At 37.8% G+C, this 14,058-nt stretch overlaps 1 protein-coding gene and 1 long non-coding RNA gene across 2 annotated transcripts; both read right to left on the bottom strand.

Moving 5' to 3' along the window:
* Positions 1 to 1,375: 1,375 nt before the first annotated feature.
* On the bottom strand, positions 1,376 to 10,918 carry LOC111322024 (uncharacterized). The gene is made up of 12 exons (XM_022925060.2): positions 10,741 to 10,918; positions 9,964 to 10,041; positions 9,301 to 9,726; positions 8,505 to 8,528; positions 8,138 to 8,332; positions 7,522 to 7,722; positions 5,342 to 5,454; positions 4,789 to 4,862; positions 4,366 to 4,386; positions 4,043 to 4,167; positions 3,686 to 3,706; positions 1,376 to 3,492 (listed from the first exon to the last, which is right to left on the bottom strand). The coding sequence occupies exons 2-12, from the start codon at positions 10,019 to 10,021 to the stop codon at positions 2,186 to 2,188; spliced, it is 2,565 nt and encodes an 854-aa protein (XP_022780795.1). The 5' UTR covers positions 10,022 to 10,041; positions 10,741 to 10,918; the 3' UTR covers positions 1,376 to 2,185.
* A 1,521-nt stretch (positions 10,919 to 12,439) lies between these two features.
* On the bottom strand, positions 12,440 to 13,652 carry LOC148741170 (uncharacterized). The gene is made up of 2 exons (XR_015992344.1): positions 13,494 to 13,652; positions 12,440 to 13,089 (listed from the first exon to the last, which is right to left on the bottom strand). It is a non-coding gene; the product is annotated as an uncharacterized LOC148741170 (long non-coding RNA).
* Positions 13,653 to 14,058: the final 406 nt, after the last annotated feature.

Genomic DNA, 14,058 nt, shown 5'->3' with positions numbered 1-14,058 from the left:
GAAATAGCGTATCCTCGCGGTCCCTCAGAAACCCTGAGGTGTCTTTACTAGGGAAAGGATTCAATTTCGCAGTAACGCCAACTAAGATCCCTGCCTCTGCCGACAGTTGTTTGACTCGAATCATCGATTATAAAACTTGATTCTGAGAAAACGGACGGTGTTCTGTAACATTACCAATGAAATGCTGAAATGCAAAAAGACCATAAACAAGATGACTCTATCATGATCCTACCAGGTGGAAAAGGTCGTGCCAGCTTAGTTTAGATACTGACGCCTACCATGATAAAGTGAAAACAATGGTCGAAATAGGTCTATACCAAATTCTCAACAAAGACTCAACCAACTGCCTGAGCCGATGACTCACTGACAAGTTGCTCAACCTAGAACGTTAACGAAGTGGCCATTGGCCGAAAACGTAATACAATAAATTCAGATCTAGGCACAAACAGCCACCTAGGATCTACGGCCTACCTAAGATAAACAAAGCTGAGATACCATTAAGACCCTACAGCCCTACGCGCTGTCTTAAATTAAATCCGACACGACACGCAGATCGCACTTAGTGCGATAGAGTTAGTGAAACGGGACGATGTTGTTTTCAAGATCCTTTGTGAACATGGTAAAGTATACATGCATCGGGGAAATAGGGGGAGCGATGAAAGAGAGAACTAAAGAACATGAAAGAGATATACGGCTTGCTTGTAGTCAGAATTCAGAAGTTTCAGACCACGAAATTGAAACAGCACAAGTTCGAATTCCTGTCTGGGTTCAGGTTAAGTTTTTTGATCACGAACTCTCACTGGTCACGCGAAGGGTTAAAGAAGCTATCCACACAGGACTTCATCCTAATAACATCAATAGAGATAGCGGAATCGAAATTCTTGAAGCATGGATGCCTACCATCAAATAGTGCTACTGAGCTGATCAGTTACAAAGCGGAAAGCGCGCCGTAATGCACCAATAACAACAAACCATGTAAACAGCGACACGTAAACTTTCGACGTTCGCTTGACGAACACTAGCAATATAGCAGTCAAAACGTCGTGATCAAGACAAGATCGATTTATCTATGGCGTTATATAAACATGAAAACTTACTCAATCATGGAGAAGATGCTCATCGGAAAAAAGTAATTGTGAGGATTTCTCTTATGGTGAGAAACCACTTAGGAGATTTGAAATCTCGACATTTACTCATTGGGCACGTGACCACGTAAAGAAAAGATGAAGACGTTGACGAGACTCATGATGTCATGCTTGCAGCGAAAGTAAGTTTCCGTGAAATTTGTCGATTAGATGCCATTAAATGAGGGTCTCGGTGGGGTAATGGCTTGTACGACTTACGGTTAAAATTTTGCCCACTTTGCGACTAACGGTTACTTTCTTCCCATTGTTTTGTGAAAATCATTACAGTTAACATTTTTTACGAACTATGATCAAAATTCGTAAATTCTTACGCCTAACGGCTAAATTGGTATGCTGTTTTATGACAGTACAAGACCCAACAGAGTTCAGAAACGTAAGAGGCCTAACCCTAACCTAGGTTTCAGTCTGGAAGATGTCAATTCCCTTAGGATGACATTCACATTCCAACGCAGTCAGATACAAAACAAAATTTTAATGCTATAAACAGCTGTGACAGCTGAGGTAAACGTAACATGGCTAATTGTTTACTTGGTCGACTTCTAAATCTCTCCATGCAATTAACGGAGCCGTTTTCTTTGAGCTCAGTTCTCTTTTGAAAATCAACTTTCTTTCAAACTAAAAATGGCTAACATTGCGGAAAGTTGTGTTTGGAAAAGGTGCTCCACTTCACTGGCTCTGTAAATGTTTGCGATCGATCTTTGTGCAATTTATCATTTTCTGAAATGATGTACGATGTATTCAATAATAATATGTTGAGCTAAAGCGTAAAATGTAACTTTTAAACAAGGCTACCGAAAACTAAATAATCGCTTCTACGGTATTGTCGCACTGGTTGGAATTAAAGAATAACTTTGAGTTCCTTTCAAATGTCTGAGTAAACATGGTTCTAGTTGTATTTTCAATCACTTTAAAAAGGTGCAAAATGTGTCCTATAAGAAGATTGTTAGTTATTGCTGAGGAGATTTCCGTAGGGTTAAATGTTTAAAATAAGAATGAAGTACCAACAAAGCTGCTTTTGTTGTTTTTGATGATGATGAGTTTTATTTACCAGTGTAGCTCGACTTTTTCTTGTGAATAAGGTTTCTCTTTCTGCCAAATTTACCAACATCATCAATTCCTTCCTCATCCAATATTTCCTCAGTTGGGTCCAAAGCAGAATCTTGTAAACTAAAAAGTCCTTGTTCACCCGGTAGTTCACTTTCAGAACTATCACCTTCTCCTTCCTCATCGATGCTCTCCTCAGTCATTGTATTTCCAGGTTCGTAAACGTTAATGGGGTCGTGTAGCTTCGCTGTCTTCTCTTTATTGATAAGTTCTTCTTTAACTGAGATATTTGCGTGTTGGACTGTTTTCATGGTATTTTGTCTTTCTTTGACCATGTAATCGTTTTGATATTTGAGATTTGATGTTTTATCAATTGTTCTAAAGGTACTTTTCCTGTCATGATTTTCAGTGCTGATTCCTTTTTTTTCAATGCTATCATTCTGATTGCTTATGCTGTCCCCTTGAAAGCCAATCTTTACTCTTTGATTGTCAAGGCTGATCTCTTCATTGTCATCGTCATCCGGTAGACTGCTCGTGTACTTTTCCTTTTGGCCAAAGCTCTCTTCTGGATTGTGTGTGATTTCCTTTTTTGTAATGTTTGTCTTGGTTAGCTCGGGCTTATTGTGCATGTTGCCTTCAGGCACATCTCTTGGGTCATGGACATCATCAGTAAGATCATGTGCAATTGCGTCTAGTTGCTTTTCCTCATCATCATCACGCGACTGCTCCGTTTTGTTGGGAGGATTGATAACATGATCAACTTCTGGTTTCGGAGAATCATTAATGTCGTCGAAATAGTCGACTTTTTCCGGTTGATGCTTTTTCTTCAAACGCCTTTGGAGACGTTTTATCTTTTTCTTAAGATCTTCAATAATATTTTTTGAATCGTTCACTTTATCATGTGACTCAGTACTGTTTGGCTGCAAATCTACATCTTTGTCCTCTGAATCATTAGATTCAAACTTTGTCTGATTTCTTTCATCATCAGTAAACTGATTCTGAGTTTTAAATCGCTCCCTCATCAGATCTTCGATGGCTTTTGCCTTCCAATTTCTTTTGCCTTCCCTGCTGTCGCAACATTCGTCGTTGCACTGCATATAGCAGTCTAGTGTTGGATACTGACTGCATGTCATTGGACAGCTGGCAGGGTATGGATCACTGGTACCCGTCACCCTCTGCACGCCGGGGTAGTAGACAGTATATGCAGGTGCAGGGAGCCCAAGCTGATAACTATTAGGATGGAGGGAGGCAGTGCACCTACCATGGTTATTACACGAGCCATAACAATAGCCTCCTGCTTTGCCTAAGAAAAAAAAAGACAAAAGACAAAAAAAAATATTTGAATCACATAGCGTTTAGCGCGAAGAAAAATTTTACCTGGAACCAAAGCACACTTTTCGATTGTCAGAAACATTATGATTATATATATGGCTTCCAGATCTAAATGATTACACTTAAAAGAAAAGAGACATACAAGAACTATGGTATTTTATTACCTGTATGTCCTTCCACTTTGTCTGCAAATTGAGAGAGGAAAAACAATTAATTGTGGGTGCTCAATAAGTGTCTAAAGCAATAATCCAATAATAGATAAATAAAGAATGTAATGTGCGAAGAAAAATCATTATATTTAAAGAGTAATGAATGGAATGGTGTTGAACAGAAGGACATTCAAATTCAAACTTTTCACTGAAAATAGTTTTGACAATTCTGATTTATAATGGTGATGATAATGATCATCAATCATGGTATGAATAATATTAATAATAAGGATACCTCTAATGGTGATAATGATAATAACGATAATAGTAATAGTTATAATAATTACAGTGATTTCTTTTGTTAAGTCTTACCTGGTCTGTCAATAGTCATACTAAGAAGTTTCTCTGACGGACGCAGAAATTTCTGAAACCGGAGAGTGGGGTCTGGGGTGAAGGATCTGAATTTGATTGACACCGTAATTCCTAAGCCTGCAGGTCTAATGGTAGATAAATGAAACATTTTACTGGATTAAATTTTCATCTGCAATCAATTAGAATCATGATTAGTTTAAAACTACCATGCGCTACAAATGCTACTGACTTTTGCAGACACCCAAAGCAAAAATCAGTGATCAGAATTAAAATATGTAAGTGGATGCATTCGTAACTTGTTTACAAAATAAACACGAACTTACCTTCCTTTGAAAGATACTGCCCTAAATTGAGAGAAAGAGGGAAAATTCAGAACAAGGTAGGAATATATTAGTGTTGGTTACTTTTTTGCCAGTAAAAATCAGTGACTTCTCACTCAAAGATACAATTAAGGAACAGACAGACAGACAGACAGACAGACAGACATCTATATTTATACAGGATAGCCCCTTCAGTGTAGTAAACACTGGTATCAACGGGGGTCCTGTTACCCACCCATCCCACCCCAGGGGAGGACATCCATCACACAGTAATCTCGTGCGTGGGAAATTAACGTCTCCTGCCCCTAACCCTGCAGGAGACGGGACCTCCATTTATTCGTCCCTATCCGAGAAGACTAGAATATCTAACCATTTCTTGATGTTAAAGAATAAGAGTAAGCGAAAGACAGAATTTCAGCAGCATACCTGACACCTTTGACTTTAACTGTTCTGAAGCCACCTTTCTTCTTACCTGACATCCGTGTGAAGATCTCTTTAAACTTCAAAATCGAAAGGAGAAATAATTCAAATGGTAACGTCTGGTTTACCGGGGTCAATCCATTAATTTTAGGTCCTAGGCAAGGGAGTGAGGTTTGGCTCATTTAACGCTTGAAAAATCTTCCAAGCTTAGTACGGATAAGGATAATGGATAAGGATATATATTTCATGTCAAAAAATACACAGAGTGTGGTCGCCTAATCCCCCGATCGAGCCAGAGGCTCATGATAAAAGTGTTTGACAATATAAAAGAAAACTAAAATTGTAATAGCACCGATTGAATTAGAAATATTCTATATCTACAAATAAAAAAAAAAAATGGCAAAGAAAATGATACCCATGTTTGAAATAGACAGCTAAATGTTACTTAGTTTTGGGATTATGAACTGTAGACTGCGTACAGAGTGATAATAGGGACCATGGTTCAGTCAGAGGGTTTCATGATTTCTAAGTGTACATTTGTACTATACTATTTCCATACCGTTATTCTGATACCGTTCACCAGATCTCTGTAGGCCTTTGAATTCTTATCTTTATAGTTTGCTCTCCAACGAAATTTCTTGAACAAAACCTCAGTCCTGTAAGTTGATTTGCCTGTTCAAGTAAATAACGATATAAATCTCGTCTTATTAATTTTGATAGGACATCGGGTTTCCCAAGCTCTGAGGCTAGGAACCAAGGGTGTATTTTTATTCAGCGCTAATCTGGCATATATAGTTATGTTCTTCAGCTGGTGTTAAAATCTCGTATTTATTCACAATATTTCCCCCTAACTTTCTCAGACTAGGTTTACACTAGAGGAGAGTTTTCCGGATTCGTAAATGTTTTCGGATTCATCAATTTTGGAGTATTTGGATTCGTAGGCGTTTACACTGAAAGGATATTCGGATTCCTGACCGTTTACACACAACGACAACTCCGGGAACATTCGAAATGGAATGGTTACCAAGCCCAGTGTTGTTTCTTCGTTCGATTGACAAAGTGAAAATGCTTCCTCTAAAAAGGCTAGAGTAGATCCAGATGCCACCGAGGCAAATTTGAGCTGGACAGATGCCAAGCCACCAACGTCGTCGGCGATGAAGTGTGGCTGACGTTAAACTTCCTTGCAATAATAATTTGCGTTTCCTCAGAAATACTGCGGTACACATGATAAAATTTATCGCCTGAACCTGCAACAAGATTAGGCAACCGGAGACCGCCAGCAATGTTAGCACTAGATCTTCCATTTTGGTTTCACCGCAAACTCAAAAGATTGCAGGCGAAAATAATATCCGGATTCGAGAAAAAAAGCGGTTACACGACAAAACTTTCCGGATTCAAAAGTTATCGGATTCAAAGTTCCCACTTGAAATTCCGGATTCAAAATCTCCGGAGACACGGCCAAACCGGGGAGTTTTTATTTCGGATTCGTCCACTTCCGTGTAAACGGCAAAATCAATCCGGTACTGAAACGTTTCGGATTCATCACGAATCCGGAACAATTTCCTCTTGTGTAAACCTAGTCTCAGAGGAGAGTTACGCCCTTAAAACTTAATTAAAAAGATGATAGCGACAGACGAACGATTTTTAGCTATTTCAGACTAATTTGATTTACGCTATCTCTGTCCGTCAGTACATGTTAACTATGATTTAAAGTGCCCATATACCTAAACATTTTTTTTGCTTAAAAATGGCGCAAAAAGTTTTGCTTTTGGTTGAAAGCCAAATTTTCTATGAATTTTTAAAGTGGCGGAAAATCGAGATTCGAAAACCCATGACCGAGCAGCGGAACCTGCCGAAAGGGAATGAATCGAGTTTAATTCGTGACGTAAAACCCGGACTGTGAGCTTCGCGTGTTGTGACTTCGATCAACTTACCAGTCTCGGACTTTTTCTGTACCATTTAGGCGCTTTTAGAGCGCCTTCTCAAGGACCTCTTCCTCCTCTCTGTCTCGTTCATACAACTCTATCCATTCCTCGTCCGCTAGCGGATCGTCGCCATATGCCTCGTGCGTGCCTTCCTTATCGCTGGCCGTAGAACTCGAGTTTGGAGAAACCATCAACTTCCACGTCGAAATCTTTCATTTCTGAGACTTCAGAATCTGAACTAGAGGTCGGAATGAAGTCGTACGAAGCCATTTCTTGATCAACGTGTGCGCAGAAAACAAATGTCAACCGAATAAAAATGGTTTTCAACGGCGCAAAAAGAAAACTACGCGTCTCCAGCTCGCGTCTTCTCTGTTGTCCGGGTTTTACGTCACTAGTCCCAGTCTCCCTTTTACTCGGTCGTGGGAAGAAAAAAACCAGACTTAAAATTTATAAAAAATTCCAGATTCGACCAAAAACAAAAATTTTGCGCCATTTTGCTCAGAATTATAAAAAGATTTAATGAAGCAAAACAAAATTTTGGGTTTATGGGCACTTTAAGATATTTTTAGTGCCGATGGACGGAAACTCGACATATTGTTAAAACCAAAAAAGAAAAATGTTAGGTAATAAAAGTAAATTTGACAATTCTAATTCAAGGAATACAAGTCACAGTGATCTTTCATATACATGGAAGTGAAGCCACGCTTCATACCGACATCACAAAAGTTACAAAACAAAACAGTAACAGAAAATAAATCCAGGAAAATACAGAGATGAAACTCCCCCCTTAATCCACTTTTGAGCTTTACTCTACCTTCAACAGGGATCCTACAGGTAAATGGTCTCTTTTCGTTGCATGGTCTATCGTCCCAGCATCCTTTGGGTTTGTTAATGCTCCATGCCACGCAATTTTCTAAGTTTCCGCCATTGGCATTTACCGGAACACATACGTGACTTTTGAACTTCAGTCCGTCAAACCATTTGAAGCTACCTTCATGCAGACTATCGTGCAAACCTGTTAAGTACCTTTATGTCATTTTTTGTATCCAATCCCCTGGTAATAATTTGATTTCACTTGGACACACAACTTGAAGACATATTGTAAGACGCGGTTTTCGTCTCTTACCATACAAGATACGCATTTAAAATTTAAAAAGGAAAATACATTATATGATTTACTTGAACAACGGAATATGAATTAATGTTTCAAAACAGCTTGGGTTAGAAAGGCTCGGCTTTTTGTTTTTTTGATAGCATAGTAAACACGATTAGAATAGTGTGGAGGATTCTTTAATAATAGTTTTCATTCGTAATTATCGTTCAAATCAGCTATTTTACAAAATTTCCAGTCGTTCCTAACAAACACGGCAGAAATTAGCATACAAAACAAAGTTGTGAACTAAACCCTATCTACGACAAATGTTTCATACCAATCCAAGTCTCCACTCCTGACCCAGTTTTCTTTTGCAGCCCCCTTACAAATTCTTCTTCTTTAGCATTTCTGATAGAGGCCAAAGTCGCATTTTCTCTTGCGCAGCGAGTCACTGCCTCGTCCCAGGTTACCGCAGTCGTCTCATATTTGAAACAAGACGTTTCATATCTTGAGTAACCTGCAGGGCATTTTGCTGAAACAAATGTAAAGAGAAAAAAAGGAAGGAATTTACAATGATAAATATCAAGTAAAGCAAAACAGAAAATAATTTGCTTCGTTGTTGTTGTTGGTGACCATGGCGGGATTTGAAGTGGTTCAGAATTTTGATGGATTTAACCATAGTGTCAATGTGTTAAAAATCTTACCTTTTGGGCTTGCCTCCATGACAGCTGCAAATGATAATTTAAAAAAGTCAGAACTGTAATGCATCATAGTTTAGTTGTTTTACCTCTCTAAGTGAGTGACAACCTTACATTTTTGCATTAAAATAATACCGACCAGAGATAAACATTTCGTTGAGCAAATAACTTGATAATAATACTAATAATTGTTTTATTTCCCATCAAGCCTCTCTTTCCACTTTGTCACATTCATTTCCTCCCTTTCCCTATTAAACCTTATACTCCTCACTAACTGGACCAGTAAGTACGATTTTATCCGGGAAGTCGTTTAGGAATGACATCAATTTCTCAGAGAAAGCAAGCAAAAACGGTTTATCACATCAGTTGAGAATATTTGCTTTCTCAAACTCATTAATAATTCATCAAGTTACAAACCAATCACGATACGCCAATTTGGCAACATGTGCGCGTTTAGAAACCCCGATATGAAACACTGGACAGAGGCTTTTCCACTATACTTTGATGAAATATCAAACCCTAGAGCTTGATAAAATGTCAAACCCCACTGATGCCAAAATCAGTCAGAATTTTTTCATTGTTCTTGGCTAATGATACACGATTGAGAAGCAATTTAAAAAACTCGTGCTTCGTGTTTCATCGGGGTTTTCAAAGACTCGAAAACAATAAACGGCACTCGGCCTACGGCCTCGTGCTTTCATCAATTTTCTCGTGTTTGGAAATCCCGATGAAACACTCGCACTCGTTTTTGAAATATTACTTAAAATATTAGAAGTTGTAATAGGTATTTAGAATTACTCACTTTTTACTGGCGGCACATTCCTCAACAGATTATTTTCATCTTGAAGCGCAATATACACGACCACGTAATATGTTCCATCTGTGTCCTTTGCTATCCCGACTCCTGCTTTAGTGCTAGATTTCCAGATCATGTTTACAAACGGGAGAGCTTGTCCCTCAGCTTTTGGATAACACCAGACATAATACTTCATCGATACGTACCATGATGTAACACAGGTTTTATCCAAATCAACAACAGATCCCTTATATTTGCAGAAGTTGGCACTGTATCTGTAAATTGGAACATTATCTTTGCTTTTGGCTTTCATGAACAACATGGCCGCATTTTGTGCGTTTTTCTGGAGGACGTCATCAACCAACAGTGGTCCAGCCGCGTGCAAATGCCGAAATACGTTCATGTATGTAATGACATCTCTCTGAAGAGTAGCTGGAATCAAAGAAGTTAAATTACTATCATAATTTTGCAATAATTAAAAAAATTAAGAATTTTCCAATAGTCGGATGCAACGTAAAGGTCAATGTGTAGATTAACCATCCGTAAAATATTTAACATACAGAATGTTCAAACGACATGCTTAATTAACCATTTTGACCTTCGAAATGGGCCAAATTTTTGTTCCTTTCCAATAAAAAAGCTGTGAAATAAAAAGTAACATAAACCTACCTTTTACTCTTGAACACACCAGACTTGTAGAGAGAATACAAAAGAGCAGCAGCTTCATTACGTCAACTAAAATATATTCTTATATAAAAGAAAAGGTGGTAAGTTGATTGGCTCTTGTATGACAAGAGCATTTGCTGTTAACCTGTTATTGTTTTTGTAGTGAGAGTAGAAACGTATCAGTGGAATCTGTCATTCGGATAGGATTTTCGTCAAAGCTCTACATGTGGAGCAGGTGAGAGTGCCAACACCAAAACGGAAATAAAGCTTTTGTTTGTTAACCATGGAAAATCTAACCTTCTTCATATCATAACGAGTGAAATAGGTTATTAGCAGGAAAAATAATATGATATAAATCTTCGTCATAATAACAATATTGCCCTAGCTCACCGATTTTCGATTAAGTACACAATTGACTTTGTTGAAATAACTTATGCTTAAACGGAACGTAGTGGTCCTTTATTGTTAATTTGAGTGAAGAGTTCTTACCCTGGCTTAACCCTAAAAATGAAGCGGCTACGAAACCCCTTTCAGGCTTGTTTTGAATCATATTAAGTTATGCTGGGTAATTCTAGCAGCTTATTCAATAATATCTACATCCATTAACCTAAAACAAAAGTTCTGGTCGTCAGGCAACATTTTCCATCTTAACTTTAAGGATTCTCAAATCACATCGTAGCATTTTTAAAGTTATTTGTGGAGGAACTATCTCGTAAATGTGGTCTTGGGGAAATCAGGCTATAAATCATTGCATTTTGAGTCAATTGTTATTCTACTTACCCTATTCTCAAAAGATAGTGAAAAAAATTGAAGAAATTATGAGCGGATGAACGGCTATCCTGCTTTAAAACCGCATCAACAAGTAAGTAAAAATCCTGGCCTATGTTCACTTTTCAAGTGGAATTAATTTCTGTCCTTCATCTTGGCTTTCACCGATGGTTTCGACTACTGAGTCGTTATAAATAACTAATGCAGTTTAGTTATCAAAAACAGTTTCCAATAAGAATTTTTCATTCAATAGTAAACAGGTTCGATTACGAGAAGACATGTTAATTTAAGGGTAATGGAGATCGAATGCAAAAAATGAAATAGTTTTAAATTTCTTGCATATTCGAAATATATTTAGTTTGTTCAGCTTTTTTTCGCTTTGGCATCCATAGTCCATTCCACTATGGTATTAAATCGATTTTAAGGACCAACGATAATTTTCAATTTGCAACCGGCTTTTCACCCGCTTTGTTTTCCAAACATAGAGTATCCGCCTTTAGCACGACATTTACCAGTAAACAAATTTGTGGGCGTGGATGATAATTAAAGTCTTAACTCTATTTTGAGGTTATTTTCTCTGGTCACGCAATCTCCTAGACTTTTGCTTCCTAAAAGTTTAATTGTGACAATTGACGTTCTCGAATTGTTTCTGAGATTCTTGTTAACTAATGATCCCATGCATTTTTTATCGTCATCAGTTTGGTAACATGTATCACTTTTAGGAAGTTAAATCTATAAGTAGCAATGCTGTTTGATAACCTCGACATCGGTATCATGAAATCCTAGACATTTCAGTGCACCCCGCTCGTGGCATGTTGGTGGTACTGCTTTCCCCGATACGAAGGTCTGTTAATTTTTTCAGCTTTCCTTATAGCGAAATTAGGCTGCAGTCATTGATAGCGTGTTATTTTAGTTTATCTTTATTAATTATTTTCAACCGATCATCCTACTGGCTCATAATTGTCGCCGCATCAAACTTTCACAAGTCATTCTTGCGGAAATGTTACGGAGAAAGCTCGTTCCAGCTCTCCTCTCCCTCTCGTTTTCAGTGCAGGAAAAATGTGTTTATTAAGTTATGCTTCAATTTGAACAATCTGGTGAGGGAATCCTCAGCTTTGCATTACAAGAGGAATATGTAGACGAAAACAGAATTAAGCTTGCAAAAAGCAATAGTAGGCATGCGAGAACTTAAAAATTGTGGTTCTTGGTGTCAGTTTAGAATGGTAGTGATTGTAAATATATGAAAATCATATATTTTAACTGCGGGTCAAGGTATAAGCATCAAAGTGATCTTCGCAGTAATGTAAAAATTTAGGCCTGTATGGGATCCCAATTGACTTCTTAGCTCAGTTGGTAGAGCACTGCACCAGTATCGCAGATCGAGGTCATGGGTTCAAATTCAGTACAGGCCTGAATTTTTTCAGGCCTTATTTTCACTGCTACTCAAGTAGTGTTCATTACTGCGAAGATCGCTTTGATATTCATTACAGTGGTAATGTTTAATACGCTAGGACAAGGTAGGTGATTTTGCTGCTAAATTTGATCAATGTTATTGATCATGTTTAGAAGGCCAAGTTCATTTGCACAAGGTCAGGACGCTTTAGAAAGTATGCACACGAGGAGCATTTCAAAGTCAGTTCCTTGTAAGCAATGCTTCAGAAGCTACCGTAAGACTACTTTGAATCCAATATATGCCAAGACTAGATAGATATCCCGTAAAAAATTTCTTTTTATTATTCATACTATTGTTTTCTGCCATAGGGTTTTAGCTGTGATCGTTGTTGTTGTTGTTGTTGTTGTTGTTGTTGTTGTTGTTGTTGAGGTCCCTCTTCTTGTTATATATCCAGTACGTTTGTGGCAGTAGTTCTTGTTCAGTGTAGTTGTTATACATGTTGTTTTGTTATTGTCCTTGCTCTACTTTTCACCTAGTTCAAAGATCTTTAAAAGTAAAATCGATATAGCAAATAGATACTTTGCGAATTGGTTGGCAAATTGTCTTGCTTTACACCTCTGAGTCATGTTGATCAAAACCTAGAGAACAACATCTACATGGGAAACACTTCTTGTTCACAATGTATGCTGGACTATGAGGCCGTTCTGCATGAGTCATATCAAAACATTGTATTTGCATGATGTACTATTCAGTTCAATAGAGACTATTTTCGTGTTGTTATTGTCTCTGATATCTACGCTGATGCTGTTGCCTCCTAAAACGAATGTCCTCCTCATCACCGGCTCCATAATACTCATCTTCATTACCATAGTCACTGTCAAATTCATCATCCGGGAATCCCTCTTCGTCATAGATTGTTCTTCTCCTTCTGTTTGTTGGCTCTTCAGGGGAACCCCCATGAAATAACTCTGAGACAAAAGCAATAAAGATGAAATAAAAGTAATTGAATGAATTCTGGGTGTTCTTCATGCAAGCAGTTCGAACATCCGTTCACACTAAAGTTTGTCGCTTGAGCAACCTTGTAAAGGTAAGCTTTAACATCCGACTAAAACTGATAACTTGTGTAATTTAACAGTAGAATCAGAAAAGTAGATGTTGGGGCAACACTGAAGAATTGGACGTCTTTCAGCAACTTTACTTTCAGTCTTAAAATCATGGTAACATCCGAGGCAAACCCAAGCCCCATTCTGTTTTTACATCTATTTTTTTACGAGAAGATGTGATACAGGGGTAAGAATATCAGTCTTACTGTGGCTTGACATGGACTTTCTCGGGAAAGCGACACATAGATTAAAACGCCTATGCTACTTACCCAGAAGCGTAAGAATGACGCAGGAAAGAAATATCACTGCTACAGCACCTCTCATGGTAAATAGTGAAGAGTTTGAAATAATCATGCGAAAAATTACTCAATTCATGGTTCAACGATAACTGGTCCCAACTGAAATCATCGCCGTTATATCTGCATAAATTAGGGCAAAAAAGATGTTTACTTTCTGATGCTGGTTTCTCATTATCTACTTGCGTGATTTTTCCAGGTTGAGAGATTTGTTTTTCAGCAAAAAAGGAACTTCTTTTATGATGACTTCTTGGTCATGTCGGATTTCTAGATGATATGAACGGGTCTTAGAAACTTAATATTGGGGGTAATGATTTAAGAAATAAAATTTGCCTCGACACTCTCCCTGAACTATATATTTGAATTTCCCGTATAAATGAATTATCAATTCAGTCACATTTCTTTAGAGCCACCACATAACAACGAGGCTCATCATTTGTTGGTAACCTCAAAGCAAGCTCATTTGCATTTTTTCCTATAGCGCTCCACGGCAACATTTTACCCTGACTTATTTGTATATTTGTAAATGGTATCAATT

Source organism: Stylophora pistillata, chromosome 1, assembly GCF_964205215.1.
Source record: "Stylophora pistillata chromosome 1, jaStyPist1.2, whole genome shotgun sequence".
In the NCBI taxonomy this organism is placed as follows: domain Eukaryota; kingdom Metazoa; phylum Cnidaria; class Anthozoa; order Scleractinia; family Pocilloporidae; genus Stylophora; species Stylophora pistillata.
This window is presented reverse-complemented; position numbering and strand designations above follow the sequence as displayed.